This window comes from Rhinopithecus bieti, unplaced genomic scaffold (genome assembly GCF_001698545.2).
Source record: "Rhinopithecus bieti isolate Rb0 unplaced genomic scaffold, ASM169854v2 scaffold_641, whole genome shotgun sequence".
In the NCBI taxonomy this organism is placed as follows: domain Eukaryota; kingdom Metazoa; phylum Chordata; class Mammalia; order Primates; family Cercopithecidae; genus Rhinopithecus; species Rhinopithecus bieti.
In genome coordinates this window covers 4,986,360-5,009,284 of record NW_016803417.1, presented here as the reverse complement: position 1 = coordinate 5,009,284, position 22,925 = coordinate 4,986,360, and the positions used below count along the sequence as shown (strand labels likewise).

At 41.5% G+C, this 22,925-nt stretch overlaps 1 protein-coding gene across 5 annotated transcripts in view; it reads left to right on the top strand.

Moving 5' to 3' along the window:
• DOCK8 (dedicator of cytokinesis 8) overlaps positions 1 to 22,925 on the top strand; it is a 249,155-nt gene that overhangs the window by 95,625 nt on the left and 130,605 nt on the right. For all 5 annotated transcript variants that reach the window (XM_017883739.1, XM_017883759.1, XM_017883744.1 and 2 more), the window contains 8 exons: positions 713 to 798; positions 7,357 to 7,421; positions 9,747 to 9,898; positions 14,115 to 14,195; positions 15,982 to 16,141; positions 18,369 to 18,505; positions 20,780 to 20,873; positions 22,251 to 22,413. In XM_017883739.1, the coding sequence (XP_017739228.1) occupies positions 713 to 798; positions 7,357 to 7,421; positions 9,747 to 9,898; positions 14,115 to 14,195; positions 15,982 to 16,141; positions 18,369 to 18,505; positions 20,780 to 20,873; positions 22,251 to 22,413 (938 nt within the window). The remainder of the gene's footprint in view (positions 1 to 712; positions 799 to 7,356; positions 7,422 to 9,746; positions 9,899 to 14,114; positions 14,196 to 15,981; positions 16,142 to 18,368; positions 18,506 to 20,779; positions 20,874 to 22,250; positions 22,414 to 22,925) is intronic.

Below are 22,925 nucleotides of genomic sequence, written 5' to 3'. Positions count from 1 at the left end.
AACATAGAACGATAGTTCAGATGTAGATGTTAAAGTTATAATAGGGACTTGATATTTCTCTTCAAGTCTTCAGTTTCTGTGCGGTAAAATGAACAGGTAGAGCTCTTAATTTGTCATTATTAAATTTCATATACCTAGCACTTTAGCAAGCTCTAACTGCATAAGCCTGTCTAGAACTTGTCAATTCAACCCCAAGTCTCTATCATCTGTTTAAGAAAACAGTGAACTGAGAAAGTGACTCTGTATTATAGGATCGATGGTTTACAGCCTTAAGTGAACCATTCTGACTCAGATTTCAAATCTGAAACTCACATACTTACTAGTAAAGCCCTTGACAGGAGAAATATTCCAAATGTGTAACAAGAGTGGGCAAAAAACACACAAAAACATCAACAATAGGTATAAGATTTTGCAATGCCATCTGGTGGATGTTACTAAGCCATATCCATGTTCACATTTCCTTCCTTCCTGCTTCAGTCTCTTTGTCTTAAATGCTTGGGTTTCTAAAAGGAGAAACTGTTTGCTGTAAATTCTGACTTTGAGGTTGGGGGTTGGAAGACAAACTTTCTCATAAAAGGCAGAGTGTTAGAATAAAAAGCAAACCTAAGTTAACTTGATCCGTGGAGGGTAGCCTTCCCTTCCCTGGGTTAACTCTAATTGGAACTCCTCATGGAATTCACTAATGATTTCCTTATGATGTGATTAATAACAGGAGGATGCTGTGGAAATACGTCCAGTACCAGAATGTCCCAAGGAACACCTGGGCAACAGAATATTGGTCAAGTTGCTGACCTTGAAGTAAGTATCAACAAACACACTACCACTATTTTGAGATTTATCTTGCCTTTTACATACAGATGTTGTCTTTATTGTCAGAGCTTAAATCAGAAAGGAGCTCCCAAAATCCTTTTATTTTATTTTATTTTATTTTATTTTATTTTATTTTATTTTATTTTTTGAGACAGAGTCTCACCCTGTCACCCAGGCTGGAGTGCAGTGGCGCCATCTCGGCTCACTGCAAGCTCCGCCTCCCGTGTTAGCAACTGGCTCCTGCCTCAGCTTCCTGGGTAGCTAGGACTACAGGTGCCTTCCACCACGCCCGGCTAATTTTTTGTATTTTTAGTAGAGACAGGGTTTCACTGTGTTAGCCAGGATGGTCTCGATCTCCTGACCTCGTGATCTACCCACATCGGCCTCCCAACATGCTGGGATTACAGGCATGAGCCACCGCACCCGTCCCAAAATACTTTTAACAGTGGGCAGCTGTGGAGTAGTAGAAAGGGCACCATTTGACTCTATTCCTGGATTTTTTTCCTACCAACCTTTTGGCAGTCATTATTCTATAATAGAGAAGGCAAACACAAATGTCTACTAAAGTAGGCATGTACGGTAATTGAGTGAAATGACCTACATTAAGAAAAATAACACTTAAATCGGTGGTGTGCTGGTGTTGACTGTACTAACTCATGAGAGCTGACGGTGCACATCTCTTCCTAACCCTGTGTTCAGTGAAGTCACATTGGTAACTTTAATTTGGCCATGGTGAAAGTGTTTACAATGTAGAAATCAGCCAATGCTACACATTTGCACCACCCTCAGCACCCAGAGATTATTTGTTAAACATTTACCAGTATGCCACTGTTGAAACACAATGATAAATGCAACTGAAACTCAGTCTTAGTGCCAGGGGACAACAGGGAGTGGTGGGGACTATAGTAAACCATGTTAATGGGGCACTCACTACTAGCAACAAACTCTTGCCATCCAAATAAACAGGCCCATTTTTGTCAACTGTCTTTTCTATTTTTTCAAGAGAAGCTGAAAACCGAGATTTTTCTGCATAATATGCTGACTCCCTAAAGATTTTCTCATTCCCTTTATAAACACCATATAATTAAAACACAGCCCATCTTGTAGGCCAATTATTTGCCACATCTACTTTAAAGCAGTTGCATCCAAACATTTCAATTGTGTACTTTGATAGTTTAAAAAAAATCCTCTATAGACATATATTAATTTTGTACTTTCATATTAACATATTATCTACATTATAAAACATATAACTGAGAAATTTTAAAGAATGAACTTGATACATCTGAATCAATTCTAGTATTTTCTTCTTGCACTGCAATAGATTGTCTTGTGTACCCCAGAGTGCCTCCACGCCTCTCTTCCTCTCTGCAGACTGCTATTTTCAAGAATTAGTTCTTCCTCTTCAAATCCACAGATGAAAACTTCAAAGTTGTACATATATAACTAAGCAAAACTACAGAAGCGTAACATTTATTTATATGCTATTAGACGGGTCATCCGTCTCTCAAAGTCACTTCATGGGTCCCTCCAGCAGCTCTGGTTTGCAGTGAGAAGGCATCTGGATTCTGGATGTAAGGCTGGGTTTCAACCCTGGGAACTTCCCTGGGATCTTGAGTTCTTCCCTGTAAATGAAGTTGATAGACCTTATGGTCTCAAAGTTCCTACCTACCAGAAACTTCTAAGATTGTAACGCATAGCCTCTGCCAACTTCTTCTGCCTCAGAATACAAGCCAGCAAGTCTGCTCGCACAGCTATGGATGGTCTCTTGATGCTATAGTCTCCTCCCGCTGGCCAGTTCTACCAGAGGGGCTTCAGGGTCTTTTGTACGGAGAAATAAGCAGCCCATAAACCAGCTGAGTATCAAGTCGTGGGCACAGAAAAGCAAGCTCTAGCCCTTGCAAACCAACCTGGAAGTGGGAGCTTCCTCGTTGTCTGGTCAGCAGGAGGACTGACTGGAAGTGGCTGTTCCCCTCTGCATTGTTTAGGAAGCCTTCACTATTGTCTGAGGGACCCACCTGCCCCCCACAGGATGCATCATCAGGCTACTTTTAGATGCAGTGACTATGTCATTTGAGATGGCAGGAATTCTCTATGGTGCTCATCACCAAGCTTTCTAGACCTCTCCAATGAATAACAGGCAGCTGTTCTCACAGGTGGGAAAACATAGCCACTAAGAGAGATATGTGTTATTTAAAAAAATTTTTAATGGAGGCCAACTGCAGTGATTCACACCTGTAATCCCAACACTTTGGGAGGCCAAAGTGGGATGATCGCTTGAGGCTAGGAGTTTGAGACCAGCCTGGGCAATATAGCGAGACCCCGTCTCTACCAAAAATTAATAGATGTGTTAATTTTTGGTCCTAGATACATTGGGAGGCTGAGGTGGGAGGATCGCTTGAGGCCAGGAGTTCAAGGCTGCAGTGAGCTATGATCATGCCACTGTATTCCAGCCTGAGTGACAGAGTAAGACCCTATCTCTAAAATTAAAAAAAGAGGAGTCACTTGAATATCTCTTAATGAAAATTGTCAAGTACAGTTTCTAGTGATGTCCCCACAACTGCCAAAGCAGAAATTAAGTCAAATTGACATATTTGCTAGGTGCTCTTGGCCTGCTCATGTGTTTTAAATAGTATCCATACTAACCTATAACTGCAAGAGAAGAGATGGACCAAAAAGACAGCCCTAGGAATAACTACTTAGAGTAAACTAGATGAAAGAAAGAAACAAATTCTTATAGGTAAGCCTAGAATGTGACAGTATGAATAGTAAAAATATAAGGGTAATATTAATGGCAAATATTTTCCCATTTACGTTGATATGTAGGATTCTATTCATAATACTACATGTTTTAGCAGCTGAAGAATTTGTTTAAAGTTGTGGACATCTATAACTGTCTCTGTATTGCTTTTCAGAAATATAGAAACCCTCAAAGATACAGAAAGAATTGGCTCCTGCCGATTCTGCAAGTGTTCATAACAGAAAAAAAAAAAAAAAGAATGACAACAAAGTATTTTTCTGTTTTGTATTTTAAGTGGAGAAATATTTTAAGATGTAATACCATCTTATGAAAAGTAATCGCAGCTCTTAGGAGTCTTCTTGATGGTGAAACTTTAATGTGCAGAAAATTGACCCAGGGAGTTTATTTTAAATGTGGATTTTGGAGGACCTCCCATAGCAGTCTCCTTCAAGAGATTCTGGTTGAGTAGGTCTCAGGTGGGATCAAGAAACTTGCATGCTAGCAAACTTCTTTTGCTTCAAAATGCTAGTTTCTGGGGACTACACTTGAAGAACAGACACTCATAGAAAAAGCCCAGGTTCTGTGATCAGAGATGGCTGGGCACAAAACCTGACTGTGCCAATTCCTAACTTTGAGGACTTTGGCAAGTTTCTTAATCTCTGGGAACCTTGGTGTCCTGGTGTATTAAATGCAGATAATATCTGCATTACACTGTAGTTGGGTAAAGAGGCTGATGTGTGGAAAGCACTTATTACAGCACAATTTTAAGTCTTTAATAAATGTTAATTCTCTTTTTCTTTCTCTGAACCACAGAGGACTTATCACTCAGTACCAACCTAAGTATATCACAGCAATATTCAGGCCCTTTGTGTAGTAGGGAGTACACAATTAACTATAGGTTGACCATGCCAGGCAGCAGCTGGTGAGCCTAGGCACAGGAAAGCCCCCAATTGGCCTGGTGCAGTGGCTCACGCCTTTAATCCCAGTACTTTGGAAGACCGAGGCAGGTGAGTCACCTGAGGTCAGGAGTTCGAGACCAGCCTGGACAACATGGTGAGACCCCATCTCTACTAAAAATACAAAACTTGGCCGGGCATGGTGGTGCATGCCTGTAGTCCCAGCTACTGGGGAGGCTGAGGCAGGAGGATCGCTTGAACCTGGGAGGCAGAGGTTGCAGTGAGCCGAGATCGTGCCATTTCTCTCTACCCTGGGCGACAAGAGCAAAACTCCGTCTCAAAAAAAAAACAAAAAACAAAAAAAACCCCTATTAATCTGCAATTACCTAATAATAGAATAATCATAGAAATCCTCGACACTGGGCTTTTGGGTGGTAAAATGTACATAACATAAAATCTAACGTCTTTTTTTTTTTTTTAATTTGAGATGGAGTCTCACTCTATTGCCCAAGCTGGAGTGCAATGGCACGATCTCGGCTCACTGCAACCCCCGCCTCCCAGGTTCAAGTGAGTCTCCTGCCTCAGCCTTCTGAGTAGCTGGGATTACAGGCACACGCCACCTTGCTTGGCTAATTTTTGTATGTTAGTAGAGACGGGGTTTCACCATGTTGGCCAGGCTGGTCTTGAACTCCTGACCTCATGATCTGCCTGCCTTAGCCTCCCAAAGTGCTGGGATTACAGGCGTGAGCCACCGCACCTGGCCAAAATCTACCATCTTAACCATTTTTAAGGTACAGTTCAGTGGTGAGTACATTCACATTGTTCTGCAAACATCACTGCCATCCATCTCCAGGAATTTTTCTCTTCCCAAACTGAAACTCTGTACCCATTAAACATAACTCCCTATCTTCCCTACTCCCCAGCCCCTGGCAACTACTATTCTACTTTCCGCCTCTACGAGTTTTACTACTCTGGGTGCCTCATATAAGGAGAATCATAAAGTAACTGTTTTTTTGTGACTGGCTTCTTTTACTTATCATAATGTCCTCACATTCATCTATATTGTAGCATGTATCAGTAGCTCCTTCTTTTCTATGGCTAAATAATATTCCATTGTATGTACGTAGCACATTTTGTTTTGGCCTCATATATGCATCTGTTAATGGACACATGGGTTACTTCCAACTTTTGGCTATTGTGAAAAGCGCTGTTACTCGGCATTGTTGTTAAGATACATTCACACACATCATCATACAGTATCCTCACAGCAACCTGGAAAATGGAAAGGCAAGCATCCTTTCCTTATTTTGCAGAAAAATAAATGGAATTTGGAAAGGTAAGTAACCTGATTAGGATCGCAGAATTAGCAGGTGGTAGAAGAGTAACAGAGTCCAGGTCTCTGCCTGGGTGCCCTGTGAGTCTGCCATGATTCCAAATTGCCTCATTTCCAAAGGTGCCATTTGAGCAAATAACCCTTTTGTCTGTGCTCATACTCTGTCCAAATATTATTCTAAAAAGTTCTCATTTGAGACAAAGCTATCCATTGATGAAGACATTCTCTCACATATACCTGGAGACAAAACATGGATTTTTGACATGACATCTGAGGTAATGGTAGACTGGGGCTCTCTGCAGGTAACATCCAAGGCTATGGGATGTAAAGCTGAGAAACTTAGAAGACATTCCTCAGTGTTCCATGTGCACCTGTAATGTCCACCAGGATACTAAAGGCGGATAATGTGCCAGGATTATGCTTTGGGATTCACCATTTCAAGGGGAATTGGCAATTAGGGCCAATATGAGGCTCCTCTCTCTAGTTCTCCTGGGGTCCAGGCACCTCAGTGTTTATCTGCTGTGCTCATTCCCCTCCCTGACCTCAACTCAGCAACTCCCCAGCAATGGAGGTAGGAAGGGCCAGATATTCATCCCCATCAAAACCCAGCCTTCTTCTGACTGTCCCACTACAACTCTAAGGAAAAGCAATTGAACTTTTCTTTTGTTGCTATCTGAAATCCCCATTCCTTAGAATTGAATAAAATATATCTTATCCTTTAATTTTTTTTAATTTCAATGGCTTTAGGGTACAAGTGGTTTTTGGTTACACGGATGAATTGTATAGTGGTGAAGTTTGAGATTTTAGTGCACCCATCACCCAAGTAGTGTACATTGTACCCAATATGTAGTTTTTTATCCCTCATCCCCCTCTACTATCCCCCTTCTGAGTCTCCGAGGTCCATTATACCACTCTGTTTGCCTTGGCGTACTCATAGCTTAGCTCCCACTAACACACGGCATTTGGTTTTCCATTCCTGAGTTACTTCACTTAGAATAATGGCCTCCAGCTCCATCCAAGTTCCTGCAAAAGACATTATTTCATTCCTTTTTATGACTGAGTAGTATTCCACAGTGTATAGATGCCACATTTTCTTTATCCACTCATTAGTTGATGGGCAATTAGGTTGGTTCCGTATCTTCACACTTGTGAAACAGATACTATCCTAGCAATAAAATGTGAAATGTGAACAAGTCCATTACCTCAGACAGAAAGTCTACCCTCTGAAAACACAGTAGTTACAATGATAAGATGAATCAGACTAAGTAGTTACAATGATAAGATGAATTCAGCCCACTCTCTCTTGCAGCGCTGCCAATAAGCAATTTTGGGAGACATCTCAAAAATATACACCACGTTTTTGTAATGTCCACCATGATCTCAAATGATTAGGAATTTTTCACAAACCTCCCATATTTTCCATTAATATCCCAGTGTGATTCTCATATACTTGGAGTTTTCCAAATATTTCTGGAAACTGCTCACATTTTAACCAGTTTATATAGCCAAGCATTTGTCAGAAAATTCAAAATTATGTAAGTTAAAGCCACATAGATTTTCTTCTCTTTCTATGATAGGTTTGAGATTGAAATTGAGCCTCTGTTTGCCAGCATTGCCCTCTACGATGTTAAAGAAAGGAAAAGGTAAGAAAGCAAAGAAAATCCATCCCTAAGGCACATATAATGTTTATGATTCTTTGGGTGTATGTTTTTAAATCTTCTTTGCCACAAGAAGCTATCAGATTTGAAAGCAAATGATCTTTGATGGGTCTAGTTCTGTTGCCTTTGCAATTTTTCAAGCAGTGGTCTGAGAACGTAATTTATGATCTTTGAAGAATTTTTGAGGGAAAGGCTACTGGAGGTGCTGGCCTGGTTGGAATAGAGAAAGAATGAAATAGTCAGTACATGGGGTTATGTATAAAACAAGCCCATTTAAATACATTTTTAACAAGCTTGGATGTGCATGTAAAGCTTCCTCAGTTTGAGAGTTCTTTGCACTGTGAAATTGGCTCATCATGACCGAAGGGCATCTTACATGGTAGAGGTCTCAATTTGTTACAGAGTTCAGACCTCACCAACTGTAGTATGCTTTTAATGAAAACAGTGACCTCTCATGTGTTTTTAATGTTTAGTCATTTTGTGACTCCTAGAAGAGGACAGCAATAGCAAATCCAGAGTAGGATGGACACTTCTGTCCTTCTTTACCCATAATTATTCTGTGTTTAAGGAAACAGCTGTCTCCTGCATAAATACTAATAAGAATAGATTTGTGTAAGTTAGGATAGGTTAACTGCTACAAGCAGAAGCCCAAACTCAGTGGTTTAAAGCAGTAGTTCTCAAACTTGAGCATGCATCAGAATCCTCTGGAAGACTTGTTAAAACAGATTGCTGGGCCCCACTCACAGAGTTTCTGATTCAGTAAGTCCAGGTTGGACCTGAGAATCTGCATTTCTTACAGTCCCCTGGTGATGCTGAAGCTACTGGTCAGGGGACCACATTTTGAAAACTACTGGCTTATAAGCAAGAAGTTGCTGTCTTTGTTTCTTTAACCATCCAGGGCAGGAGGAGGGAGCCCTCTGTTCCACGCAGCCATTCAGAAATGCAGGCTGACAGTGGCTCCTCCATCTTCAGTATGTGCCCTCCCCAAATCACTCTTGTCACTGCCATTGCTGCCCCTGAAGAAGAGAAAAGAAGGATGGAGGAGGCCTGGAAGTTTGACACATTGCTTCTGCTCACAATTCGTTGGAGAGAATTCAGTCACATGATCACCCCTCATTGCTAAGGAGGCTGGTAAATGTAGTCTCTGCCTGGGCAGCCACTCCCCACTAAAACTCTCTTGGTGATGAAGGGGAGAACCCAACCATATAGTGGCTCTTAAGTAATATGACGTTAAGAGAGCTAGGAGCACTGCTCACATCATGTTCTTGCTCAGAATCTTCACTAAGATTCACTGCCTACGTTAAGAACAAAGTCTTCAGCTTCCATGCCAGGCTTTCTTCATGATGGCATTCCTCTACCTTCTCTCTGACCATAGTCTATGCAGAGTCAAGCTGGACCACTGATGTTAACTAAGCTTCCCCAAAGCGTTCAAGCCTCTGAGATATTTATCCGTGCTGTACTCTCTTCCTGGTGCATGGTCACCCCCCACCACTGCTTATCAGAATCTTCTAAGGCCCATCCATCTCCAGTGCTGCTTCCCTGAAAAGTTGTCCTTGTCACCCAACTGCAAATGTCCTGTCACTCTCTGGAACTTCCACAATGCTTCTTTGTGTGCATGTGGTGACTTGTATTTTGCTTTTACTGTAGTTAGTTATATGTTTGCATTTTCTCTCACTTTTTTTTTTTTTTTTTTGAGTCAGGGTCTCTCTCTGTTGCCCAGGCTGGCATGCAGTGGGGTCATCTCAGCTTACTGCAACCTCTGCCTCCCAGGTTCAAGCGACCCTCCCACCTCAGCCTCCGAAGTAGCTGGGACCACAGGCATGTGCCACCATGCTGGCTAGTTTTTGTATTTTTATAGAGGCAGGATTTCACCATGTTGGTCAGACCAGTCTTGAATTCGTGAGCTCAAGCAATATACCCGCCTTGGCTTCCCAAAGTGCTGGGATTACAGGTGTGAACCACCACACCTGGTCCTTCCTTCATTCTTAATTGTGAACTAATTGAGGGCAGAGGTCCTGCTCTTTCGTAGTGAAGTTAACTAGCACATCAGCAATACTCAGGAAATACTGGTGGGTTAATAAACATTTAGATGTTTCAAGGAACATCTCTCAAATGGCTCCAAAATACCTAGACATTGTGACAAAACATTTATCAGATTTATCCAGCAGCCACTTTCCTAAACCCACATCTATGATTATTACACTTACTCCTTCAGCAAAATTTCTCTGTGGTGTTTCTACTCCTTTTTAACGTGTTTAAACCATGAATACAACAGATCTAATTTGTATTTCACTTTGCTGCTCATTTACAGATCTCAGAAAATTTTCACTGTGACCTGAACTCTGACCAGTTCAAAGGATTTCTGCGAGCTCACACACCTTCGGTGGACGCATCAAGTCTGGCGAGATCTGCAGTCTTCTCCGTCACCTACCCGTCCTCAGACATCTACCTGGTAGTCAAGGTAGTTCAGCACGATCTGATTTGCCCAATCTGATGTTTTCATTGCTGCGTTGTTCCTAGCACATGTTTGGGGTGCACAAAACCTCAGAATGTGTCCACATATCCTCTGAGATTCGCTTTGTTTCCTTCTCAATTTACCCCTTTTCATTTCTAAGTCAACTGTTTCAGATACTGGAAAGACTAGGTTTTGGAGTCATACTGACCTAGGTTTGAGTCCTGACTTTACAACCTAGTAATTAAATGGCATTGGCAATTTCCTGGTCTTCCAGAGACGGGTCTGAGTTTCCTCACCTGTGAAGTGACCTCAGTGGATAGTCATGACTACAGAATAAAGCTTGGCACATCTTGGGCACCCTTCTCCTAACTAAGGAGAGTTCTCTCAGTGACCTGGTGTGGAGAAGCTGCTGTGGAGAAAGAAACAAAATCTCTGGGCTAGAGTTTCCTAACGATGTTCATGTTGCTCTAGAGATGCATAGTTAAGTGTTCCCAAGTCCAGGCTCTTACAATTTGAAGTGTGGGCTGTGGTTTTCAAGTTTCACCCTCCCTTTTTTTTTTTTTTTTCTTCTTACCATGTCACAGACTGTCTCTAATGAGAGTTGAAATCTATGGGGCAATTATAAGTAGAAGAACCTTTCATTCTAGACTATACTGTTTGCTGTTATAAGAAAACCAGATCCTTTCTCTGTACACCAAAATGACTGGTTAGAAGTTAAAAAGCATCAGGTATTTTACCTACCTTAGATCAGATAATTGGTCTTATTGACTCTTTTTTTTTTTTTTTTGAGCAGAGTTTCGCTCTTGTCACCCAGGCTGGAGTGCAGTGTCACCACGTCGGCTCACTGCAACCTCCACCTCCCGGATTTAAACGATTCTCCTGCCTCAGCCTCCCGAGTAACTGGGATTACAGGCACCCACCACCCCATACCAGGCTAACTTTTGTATTTTTAGTAGAAACGGGGTTTCACCATGTTGGCCAGGCTGATCTCGAACTCTTGACCTCAGGTGATTTGCCTGCATTTGGCCTCCCAAAGTGTTGGGATTACAGGCGTGAGCCACTGCGCCTGGCTGTAAAAACATTGTAAAACCAAAACAACAAATTCAAGTGTCTGATTTCATGTGCACCCAGCCTCCTAGGTTTGGAACATTGTCTCGTTAGTACAGTGTTTTATGTCTGTAGTCTCAGTGATCGCCCCATGATTTCATGGATTCCAAATAATTCAGGTAGCTTGGAGGTCACTTAACAGATGGCAAATGTCTTTTCATTCTAGCTTCTTTAACACCATATAACAAAGATTATGAGAGGTTACTGTAGCTTGAGGGAACTTATTTAAGCTTATAGAAAGTATAGTTAAAATTATGCTGCTGAAAAGACACTTCTATTGTTGTCAAACTTTAATGTGTCTCTTTTTCATTGCAATATTACTTAGACATACAGGAAAATTAAATCCCGCTGTGGTAGCCCTGTAGGTAAGTTCACATTTCTCTGTCAGCCTAGGAAACCGAAGAAGCCAACACTAGTTCTGTAGAGCCAAATTTTATCTCAAACTCTACTTCCCAGTGGATGACTTTCTCTTGATTAATCCATCATATTCTGCCAAGTAACTGGTTATCCATTGGTTACTATCACTTACTAGGTATGTTCCAAAATTTTCAAACATGTAAATGTGTTCATTTGGCATAACAAACATACCAAAGTGTTTGGATAGATTTAAGAAACTGAAATCTACTCAACAGGACAGGCCCTGGTTGGCTTTCTCTTTGCTTTTCTTTATCGTGATGCCATCATTGTTGCTTCTTTCCCTTTAAATACATAGTAAATGGTGTTAAACTATTTAGCACATCCAGGCGGACATTATTTGATGAGAGGGGCTTCTTTCTTTTTTTGTTTATAATCCCAGGCTGAACATCAGGGTCTTTGCTGTATTTTAGGCAGCATCATCTCGTTCAGGCATTGCATATAATATGACTTTAAGGGATTATTTCTGCTTAAAGGTTTAATTCAAGATTTTGTGAAATTTTTTTTAAAAAGGGTTTGTTTTACAATCAAGGAAAGAAGAGTGAAAATGGGAGTGAATTGGAAACTTTTCAAAAGTTGTTTAAAAATAGATATGCCGTGCCCAATTTAAATATTTAATAAGTTGCCATGTGCCTATCCTTATGTGAGAGCCACATAGTTTGAGAAAACACAAAGCAGAGAGCCTAGCACCTTAGAAGTCTTTCAAATGGTAAATTTCTCACCTCAAAGAGTTTACAATCCAGTTAAAAAACAACTTGGAATTTGAAGAAATGGGTTCAAATTCCCATTTTGCTACATTTGCTGTAGCAAACCCAGCAAGTCTGGTCTCTCAGTCTACTTGGACAGTGATCCCTGTGCCTGAGTGGTTTTGAAGAAAATTGAAATAATGTATGTAAAAACACCTACCCTGTTCCTGACATACCGTAATTAGGTAAACAATAAATGGCTATTAAATATGAAAAAAAAAAATAGATATGCCAAGTGTTAATGCTACCCCTTCTGAATAGAGCAGAAAGTAGTCTCTTCCCTTAAGAAAAGTTCTAGGTTAATCTGATAGGCTTCTTTGTCCTACTTTCCATGGTTATGAGGAGTCATGCATTTCATTACACACCTTTGCATAAATCATGAAGGACCAAATAATAGGTTCTCATGTCAGCCTGCAGCTCCTTCTCATGAAGTACCTGGAGTTCTCCTGGCCCACTGCAGCCAGGGCAGTAGTATCTGCTGGTCTGGTCAAATCTGACTTCTCCTGCTTCCTGTATCTTCCATGATACACACTACTAGTGCATGAAGCTGTGGCATTCCCCTTCCTTGCTTCAGGGTCCTAGTTAAGAAGTTCTTAATCTGTGTTCAGAATTTATTCTAAAGACCACATTTTTAATCCATTCACTTCATGGAAAAATTGGCCTCCTTCCAATTTGTTCTACAAGCTCCTGACTATGAACTTCAGGAGAATAGGGGCAGTGTTTATCGCCACCTTATCTCCCCAGCTGCTGCCATATAGAAGGTACTCAATAATGAGTAAATGATTACTGATTACCAGGAATACTGGTCAGTTTCTAGCTCAAGTGTTATGTGCCTATGTTTTCAGTGTGGTGCATCTCTCAGTGGGATTCGCCTTCTCTTCAGGCTGTGGCAATGGGAGGGGGTTTTGAACTTCTTTTATGAGAAGAGAGACTTCCTGCTTGGAGTCCTCCCTGAAGCAGATATAAATTGAGTAGCCTCATGCTGCTTCCTTTGAAACCCCATAAATACCCCTTAATCATGGGGATTGTTAAATACTTTGTGCCTAACTCACAGCACCTATTAAGCATGTGTCCCTTTTGGACTATGTTGACCCAAATTCCTTCTTCAAGGATCATCTCAACTGTTAGGACTAAATCCACTGGTTTTACTCTTCAACATCTAAGTTAAATTTTCTTTGAGCAGAGAGTTAAGATATTTCAAATTTCTCCTTGTCTTTCTTTTAAATATGGTTCCCAAATTTATGACAACTGGCCAGCCAGTCACTTTACCTGAAGCAAGACAGAAGACACTTCATTCATTCTTATTACCAGCATTCATTCCTATTACCAACCAGTTAGCAAACCGAGAAGCTGCACATCCCAATGCTTTTGAGTTTCTTTCCAAGTCTGTTAAATCCAGAGAATTCGCCCTAATAGGAATTACAAAGGTGACAGTTACAGATAATTTATTCAGTTCAGGCATTCATTTCATGGAAAGTTTTAGTCCAAAACCCCACTTTCACAGAGACCGTATCTCTTTTTTACATTGTAAGCAATAATAAAGAAAATGAGCTTTCTACTTCTTACATATGTCTCCTGGGTTTTGTTTTATAAAATAACTTTTATTGCCTTTTTTATTATATACATAATGCATGTTTATTGTTTAAAATAGAAAATACACATAAGCAATGGGAAGAAAATAAAAATCACACATAATCCCACCATACAAAGATAACTACTATTAACACTTGCTGCATTTGCTGTGTATCTACTGTCACCCTTTTAATATGCCTTTATAATTTTTAAATAAAATCATATGCTATTCTTTATATAAACTTTTTAATCAAAAAACATGTATCACAGATATCTTCCTATGTCATCAAATATTGTCATAAAATGTAATTTCGATGGTTGCATAGATTCCTTTATATGGATGTAATTTATATGCCTTATTTTAATATTATTTTTATTGGTAGATTGAAAAAGTCCTGCAGCAGGGAGAGATTGGAGACTGTGCAGAGCCCTACCTGGTTATCAAAGAAAGTGATGGTGGAAAGGTATGGTAATTTGAGTATTGTTAAATGGAGATATCTTAGAAGAAGCTGATATTTTCAGAAGTGTTACACAAAATAGTTAATGGGCTTTAGTCCCTAATGTGTCCCTATATAAGACACTATTACAATGTAATTCAATAAAAGAGGAAAAGGAAACTGGTCACTGACTTTTTTTTTTTTTTTTTTTTTTTTTTTTTTTTTTTTGGGGGGTTTTTTTTTTTTTTTTTTTTTTTTTTTTTGAGGCAGTGTCTTCCTTTATCTCTTAGGCTGGAGTGCTATAGTGTAATCACGGCTCCCTACAACCTTGAACTCCTGGGCTCCAGTGATCCTCCCCCTTCAGCCTCTTGAACAGCTGGTACTACAGGCACATGCAACCATGCTTGGCTAGTTTTTTATTTTTTGTAGATATGGGGTCTCACTGTGTTGCCCAGGCTGGTCTCATACTTCTGGCCTCAAGTGATTCTCCTGCCTCAGCCTCCCAAAGTGTTGGGATTACAGGTGTGAGTCACCACGCCCAGCCTGATGATGATTTTTTTAGAGAAATAAATCCTTGAATTTTCTAATGTTGACATACATCAAGGTCTGATCACATAACTTGTTTGGGGTAAGGCCACCCCCAGTTGTCTTCGTTCTGAGGCTCTGACTCGGCTGGTTGGGAGGTCCACGGAGACCCCAAAACTGAACAGTGCCAGAGCTCTCCTGGCCTTCCTCCACAGCATGGGCCACTGCCCTTTCAGGTATGCAAATAACTGGGAATTGGCTGTCACTACTATGCGTTATATATTCATTAGCACAACATAGGTGTTGAGCCTATGAAAAGGATATCTTTTCTTAGCAGCAATTGCAAAGATTCCCAGTGTGATTTTTAAAACGTGGCCTTGGCTGGGCATGGTGGCTCACACCTGTAATCCCAGCACTTTGGGAGGCCAAGGCGCACAGATCACGAGGTCAGAAGATTGAGACCATCCTGGCTAACATGGTGAAACCCCATCTCTACTAAAACTACAAAAAATTAGCCGGGCATGGTGGCACACGCCTGTATTCCCAGCTACTCAGGAGGCTGAGGCAGGATAATCCCTTGAACCCGGGAGGCAGAGGTTGCAGTGAGCCGAGATGGTGCCACTGCACTCCAGCCTGGGCAGCAGAGTAATACTCCGTCTCAAAAAAAAAAAAAAAAAAAAGGCCTTTCTGGAATAAGACCTACCTTATTAGTATAGTACTCTACAGACTCATAAATGTCAGGTGAGAGATATTGAGCTCAAGGCATTTCTTTTTAATCTATCTTTTATTCTGAACTCAGAAAGAACACCTTGGAAGTGTTGTAAACTTCCTAAGGAGTTGTTAGGAAACTGTTTAGAACTTTTTGGAGTTTTCCAAGGCAACTTTTGGAGAAATAGGTTCACTTGGGAGCTTGATAGATGATAAACTAGACTTGATTTCAAGATCGTCTTATGCAAATCCAAGTCACATAGCCAGCCACCAAAAGAATTGGTAATCTGGTGTAATGAGTCCCTTTTGTTTTTGTTAGCTAAAAGTGTATTTTACTAATTAAATGTAGCCTTTTTGTAAACTCCTCGTTTTTTAATCTTTATTTCCTTATCAGCTAGACTGGCCTGAGTGCGTCGTTTTTCTGCCTGTTCACTGTTTTTATTTTTTAGTGGGAAGATATGTATTTACTCTTTTTAATCAGTAGGGTTTGGATTTTAGAGATGGCTGTCATATTCAGGTCGGAGGCAGTCGACTTGGTGCTGATGCTTGTTTCAGCTTGTTTCTTTCCATTTTCCTCCAGAGTAAAGACAAGATTGAAAAACTAAAACTCCAAGCTGAATCCTTCTGCCAGCGTTTGGGGAAATACCGGATGCCCTTTGCCTGGGCACCCATTAGCTTATCAAGCTTCTTCAATGTCTCCACCCTTGAGAGGGAGGTAACTGATGTGGACTCCGTGGTTGGTAAGATTTTCACCTGCAGTGGGAAAGGGAGGGCTCCCCAGTGTGCCACTGCTCAGGTCCACAGCTTAGTGGTTGGGGGCTGGGGGCACAGTGAGGTGTGGCAGGTGGAGAAGAAGGAGATAAATAGAATGAAACACTATTACGACTGGATTACATATATTTGGACAGTGATCTCCAAAAGAAATCATCATGAACATTGGTAAAGATTAAGTATACTCTTATAGTAAGATTTTCTAGATAGTATGACACTTAAATAAGTTAATTTTTGGTAGCCACCCCCTCTCTAAAGTAAAACTTTAACAAGAAAATGTAGTAACCATCTGTAGCATGTTAAGCAGAGACACCGTGGTTGATTCCTAAACCTGAAAAAAAAAAAGCCTCTGTTACAAAGCCTTCAAAAAGCAAAACTCGACAGGGCATGGTGGCTCATGCCTGTAATCTCAGCACTTTGGGAGGCCGAGGTGGGTGGATCACTTGAAGCCAGGAGTTCGAGACCAGCCTGGCCAACATGGTGAAACTCTGTCTCTACTAAAAATATGAAAAGTTTGCTGGGTATGGTGGTGCATGCCTGTAATCCCAGCTACTTGGGAGGCAGAGGCAGGAGAATCGCTTGAACCAGGGAGGCAAGGTTGCAGTGAGCCAAGATCAGGCCTCTGCACTCCAGCCTGGGTGGCAGAGCATGCCTCTGTCTCAAAAAAAAAAAAAAAAAAAAAAAAAAGAAGAAAAGAAAAAAGAAAAAAAGAAACTCAAGTTTCCCAGCAATATTTCTAGTTCTTTAAAGTTTACTTTGCCAAGTGCAATGAAAAAATGGGCATCCAAAGAATATCTATTTACTGTTAGTTTATTTAGCGTATTTCTTTTTCATCATCTCACCCTCGATCTGAATCATTCATTCCTACGCTGCTTGGGTGTGGAAATTTTCAAAAGGGTTGCAAGTTTTCAAGTGGACCTGCCCACATCACCTGTGGTGGGATTTCTGTTTCCCTAAATGCTTTTGTATCCACCAAATATATAAGTCTGTGTTCACATTTTTTCATGCACTCCTTAAGCTAAGACTTAAGCCACTTCTGAAATGCTACCTTGAGCAGGGAAGTGGAGGAAAGGACATTTTGTGATTGCTGCTGCTATTTTGGAGTTACTGGTACATAATCACCAGTCAGAACTCCTGGGTTATTTCTGGTTCGTCAATAACAAACCTCACTTTACCACATCCTGATCTTCCTGCCACAGCTTTCTTTAAAGTCATCTGTGTAGACCCAAGTAACTTATTGATAAAGAGTTATGTATACAGCTTAGAAGGCACCACAAGCTAGGTAATTCAGGTATAGGGCATGCTGAGGCCTCAGTCATCTCTAGTCAAGGATAACTTTACAACAAAGACTGATTCTTAAGGAGCAACCAGAAGATGCAAAGATGTCATGTATTATATTGAGACAGAATGGCAAGTTTAGGTGGGTAGAGGCAGCAAGAAATTCTAATTCAGCATCATGGTAAGAATTAAGGAGAAGAAGATATTCAAAGACAGGAGTTGGAACTATTCTAGTTCTAAGCAATTTGATTATTTACAACAGAACCCGTGAGTTTTTGCAATATAAAAGCAACAAGATCTCCACCCAAATCCCAAAAAGGGATAAGAAACAACTGGGTAAACTATCAGGCTCCCAGCCCAAGTCTGGATGTGATTTGGAGTTCTAATTCCCATTGGGCAGATCACCCAAGGCGGAAACTCAACCTTGCTGCCTGGTCCACATAATGAGAGCAGAGGAACGCTGGGATTCAGAATGTCCACAGGCTGACCCCTGCATGTTTGGGTCACAATCCAAAATGCCTTTAGGGGCATTTGAGTACATGTCTCTCCCAGTGGAATGCAAATATAGAAATAAAAGAAAAGCAAACAGTGTGCTGACTAAATAAAACTTATCAGGAGACCCTGTTCTGGCCATAGCTCTGGACTCTGGCCGGGTGGCATCTGGTCTACCCTAATTTCCATGTGGGAGGGGCCCATGGCTGCTCCTGGCCTCTGTCCTCTGGTCAGAGGAGGATTAAGAACACCAACAGGAGGACTAAGAAAGGTAGGGGCCAATGGAAGGACATTTTCATTCAAAACAGGATGGCCATTTTCAGTGTTCCTGATCAGTGACTTTAAACATATATATTGTAGAGTTAATAACTGCTGTGTGTTTGAACAGAAAGGCGTACTTTGGAATGACACTTGTTTTTCTTAAAGGAAGAAGCTCAGTGGGTGAACGGAGGACATTGGCCCAATCTAGAAGGCTTTCTGAAAGAGCCCTCTCCTTGGAGGAAAATGGGCTTGGATCCAACTTCAAAACCTCCACCCTGAGCGTTAGCAGCTTTTTCAAGCAGGTATCTCTTCACATTACAGTGTGTCTGGATCTTCCCCATACTGGCATGGGCACTGGAACCCACAGGAGGAGGATATGTAGTGATTAAGAGAGCAAATTAGTTAACCTCACTGTCTTAGTTCGTTTTCTGCTGCTTATAATAGAGTATCTGAAACTGGGTAATTTAAAAAGAAAAGGAATTTGTTTTTTACAGTTATGAAGGCTGAAAAATCCAAAGTTGAGGGCCCACACTTGGTGAGGGCTTTCTTGCTGGCGGGGCCTCTCTGCAGAGTCCTGAGGTGGAGCATGGCGAGCGGCTGAGCATGCTAGCTCAGGTCTCTCTTCCTCTTGTAAAGCCACCAGTTCCCCTCCTGTGACACAGATTAATCCATTAATCTGTGAATGGATTAATCCATCGTGAAGGCAGAGTCCTCATGATTCAATCACGTCTTAAAGGCCCCACTTCCCAACACTGCCACCACGGGGACCAAGCTTCACCATGAGTTTTGAAGGGGACATTCAAGCCACAGCATTCACGAAGCCTCAATTTCATTAGCCAGAAAACGGGAGCAATCGTACTTAACTTCATGTGGCTTGTAGGAAGGTCAGATGACATGAGACCTGTCAAGCTCTTTTTAGAGTGCCTGGAATACAGTAAGTGCTCAATGAATGTCAGCTATTTTAACTGAGAGAAGGATTAGGTTTTGTTCCTCACGATACAAACCATCATCCTATTTGAACTATCTTGGCCAATCCATTCATTAAGCTATGACAACAGTCTGGTTGGGACATCTTCCCAGTGGATCTCAGGGTTTCTTGGCCTGGCTATTCATGTGTAAGCTTCCACTTTCACTACTGCTTGATGTGCAAGTTTGCAGGGCTCCCTGCTTGCTCAGAGAAGGTGACCATTCCAGATGGTACTCTTCGTTAGCTCAGTAAACATCAAGACTATTAAAAAAAAGTTAAAACTTCCTAGACTTGTCAAATGTATAGAGACAGAAAATAGAATGATGGTTGCCAGGGTCTAGGGATAGAGGGGATGGGGAATTGCTGATTAAAGGGTATAGAGTTTCAGATTTTTTTTTTGCAAGAGAAAAGCGTTCTGGAGGTTGGTTGCACAACAATGCGAATGTGCTTAACACTACTGAATTGTGCGCTTAGAAATAGTTAAGATGAGCCGGGTGCAGTGGCTCTCACCTGTAATCCCAGCACTGGGAGGCCAAGGCAGGTGGATTACTTGAGGTCAGGAGTTCAAGACCAGCCTGACCAACATGGTGAAACCCCGTCTCTACTAAAAACGCAAAAAATTAGCCAGGTGTGGTGGTGCATGCCTGTAATCCCAGCTACTTGGGAGGCTGAGGCTAGAGAATTGTTTGAACCTGGGAGGTGGAGGTTGCAGTGAGCTGAGATTGCACTACTGCACTCCAGCCTGGGTGACAGAGTGAGGCTCCTTCTCAGGAAAAAAAAAAAAAAGGAGTAAGATGGTAATTTTATGTTAGTTATATTTGCCACACTTAAAATAAACTCACTTGGTCTGACTCTGTTTTGGAAAGTTTTCCATAGCTACAGTCTTCATGGAGCATTTAAAGGGGTTACATTAACAAACTGAAGTGCAAAAGGGATGCTGAGGGAGCCTGTGCACTGTGCCACATAATAGAAATTGTAAGGGTCTGAAAAGGTTTCTATTCAGCATGCACCAATCTTATGACCTTGGAGGACAAGGTACTTAAGCAAGTCTGAATGGTCTCATTGGGAATAAGACATATCTATGGGTCATTGTAAGGATTGGAGATCATGCATATGTGTCCCTTGGCAGAGTTCCTGACCCATCTGGGGCATATGTGGGGGTGGGCAGCATTTATATTTCACCTTCCTGTTCAAGACAAATGTGAAGAAAATGAGATGGGAAGATGCTTTCTCCACCTTCAAACATTTGAAGAGGAAAGTAAACTTATTCTGTATTGTTCCAGGGGGTAAAACTGGCATCAGAGGGTGAGAGTTATGGGGGGAAGCTTTTGGCCTGGTTTTCTAATGGTCAGACAGGCTTCCTTAGAGTGCAGCAGAAGCCCCTATCCCAGAAGGACTGATGAGAGGCCGAGGCACAGTGAGTCATCAGTGACTGAGAAGGATTTAATGAGAAGTGGAACTCAGTGATTTCAGAGCTGCCTATAATCCTAATTTCTATGAAAGACTTGTGAGAATAAAACTTAAAGGTAAAAATCTTCCCAGAAATCATTGGTCCCCAACCCAAGAGTCAAAGGTGCATGTACACTAACTCTGACTTTTCTGTTGGCAGGAAGGAGATCGCCTTAGTGATGAAGACTTATTCAAGTTTTTAGCTGACTACAAAAGATCTTCGTCCTTACAGAGACGAGTCAAGTCAATTCCAGGTGTGAATGACATCTTTATCCTCTTTAGCTGTGCCCAGCTGCTTATCATTAGACACATTCTTTGTCTAATGCCAGAATTTATAAAATCATGTTTGCAGCCATGGGCAGTGGCTCACGCCTGTAATCCCAGCACTTTGGGAGGCTGAGGCAGGCAGATCACGAGGTCAGGAGATCGAAAACATCCTGGCTAACTCAGTGAAACCCCATCTCTACTAAAAATACAAAAGATTAGCGGGGCATGGTGGCAGGCACCTGTAGTCCCAGCTACTCGGGAGGCTGAGGTAGGAGAATGGCATGAACCCGGGAGGCGGAGCTTGCAGTGAGCTGAGATCGCGTCACTGCACTCCAGCCTGGGCAACAGAGCGAGACTCTGTCTTAAAACAATAATAATAATAATCATGTTTGCCAAGTGAAATGTGAGATTTTGTGTTAGGGGTTAAGAATCTGAATTGTTCTGTTTTTGGCAAACCTATTAATGTTTTTTAATTTTCTTAAAGGCTTGATTTCGTAAACAAACCTTGTGCTTTAGATCTGGTTTCTCAGATAATGAGATAATTGTTTAAACAGATGAGCCCCTTTAATCAAATAAAATATTATACTTAGCTTTCAAAAAGTGAATGTGAGATGCTTTGGTAGAAGGCAAAGGCACCTTCCTTATCCTCACTCAGCAGCCCTGGAGGTACTTCTGTAGCATCCTCAGGCCCACGGAAGCCAGTTTGGTTTTTTTTGTTTTGTTTTGTTTTGTTTTTTTTGAGATGGAGTCTCGCTCTGTCACCAGGCTGCAGTACAATGGCACAATCTCAGCTCACTCCAACCTCTGCCGCCTGGGTTCAAGTGATTCTCTTGCCTCAGCCTCCCGAGTAGCTGGTACTATAGGCGCCCACCACCACGCCTGGTTAATTTTTTGTATTTTTAGTAGAGACTGGGGTTCACCCTGTTGGCCAGGATGGTCTCAATCTCTTGACCTCATGATCCACCTGCCTCAGCCTCCCAAAGCGCTGGGATTACAGGCGTGAGCCACTGTGTCCAGCTGGAAGCCAGTTTTAAAACTCCCAATTTTTACTGCTAGCAATGCAGGGAAGTTACTTAACTATGTAAAATTATACTGTGGTAATTCAGGAAAGAACTTTAAAAATCCTCTAATCCATTCCTTCTCATTTTACAATTTCTTGCTTTATATTTTATTTTATAGAGGCTAAATCTCAAAGGTTATCATGACACACTTTTTTCAAACTGTAGGAAATTAGCTCCAAAAGTTTTTTATAGTACTGTAGTTTGTTCTTATTTTCATGAAAGAAACACAGTGCAGCAATCTTTCTTGATTCCTTCATAACTTGGCAGTTTCTTTACTAGAACATTCCTATTTTCTCTCTTTAGGCTTGCTCAGACTGGAGATTTCTACAGCTCCAGAGATCATCAATTGCTGTCTGACTCCTGAAATGCTGCCCGTGAAACCCTTTCCTGAAAACCGGACACGCCCGCACAAAGAGATTTTGGAATTTCCAACACGAGAAGTATATGTGCCTCATACAGTGTACAGGTGAGAAACACAGGTTCAGGCCAGGTGCGGTGGCTCACACCATTATTCCAGCACTTTGGGAGGCCAAGGCAGGAGGATTGCTTGAGCTTAGGAGTTTGAGACCAGCCTGGGCAACATGGCAAAACTCTGTGTCTACAACATATAGAAAAATTAGCTGGGCATGGTGGTGCATGCCTGTAATCCCAGCTACTTGGGAGGCTGAGGCAGGAGAATAGCTTCAACCCAGGAGGCAGAGGTTGCAGTGAGCCAAGATCGCACCACTGCACTCCAGCCTGGGAGACAGAACCAGACTCTGTCTCAAAAAAAAAGAAAAGAAAAGAAAAGAAAAAGAAAAAGAAAAGCAGGTTCTTGGAAAACCATTGAACTCACATTCTGAGTTTTATTTGAATAATGTTTTCTCATCCTTCAACCTGTCTTCCTACTTCCTAAGTTTTAGGGAAATGAAATGTGGTATTTATGTAATGACAGGTGATTGCCACATCTCTTTCTAAACATAGTTCACCTAATTCTCT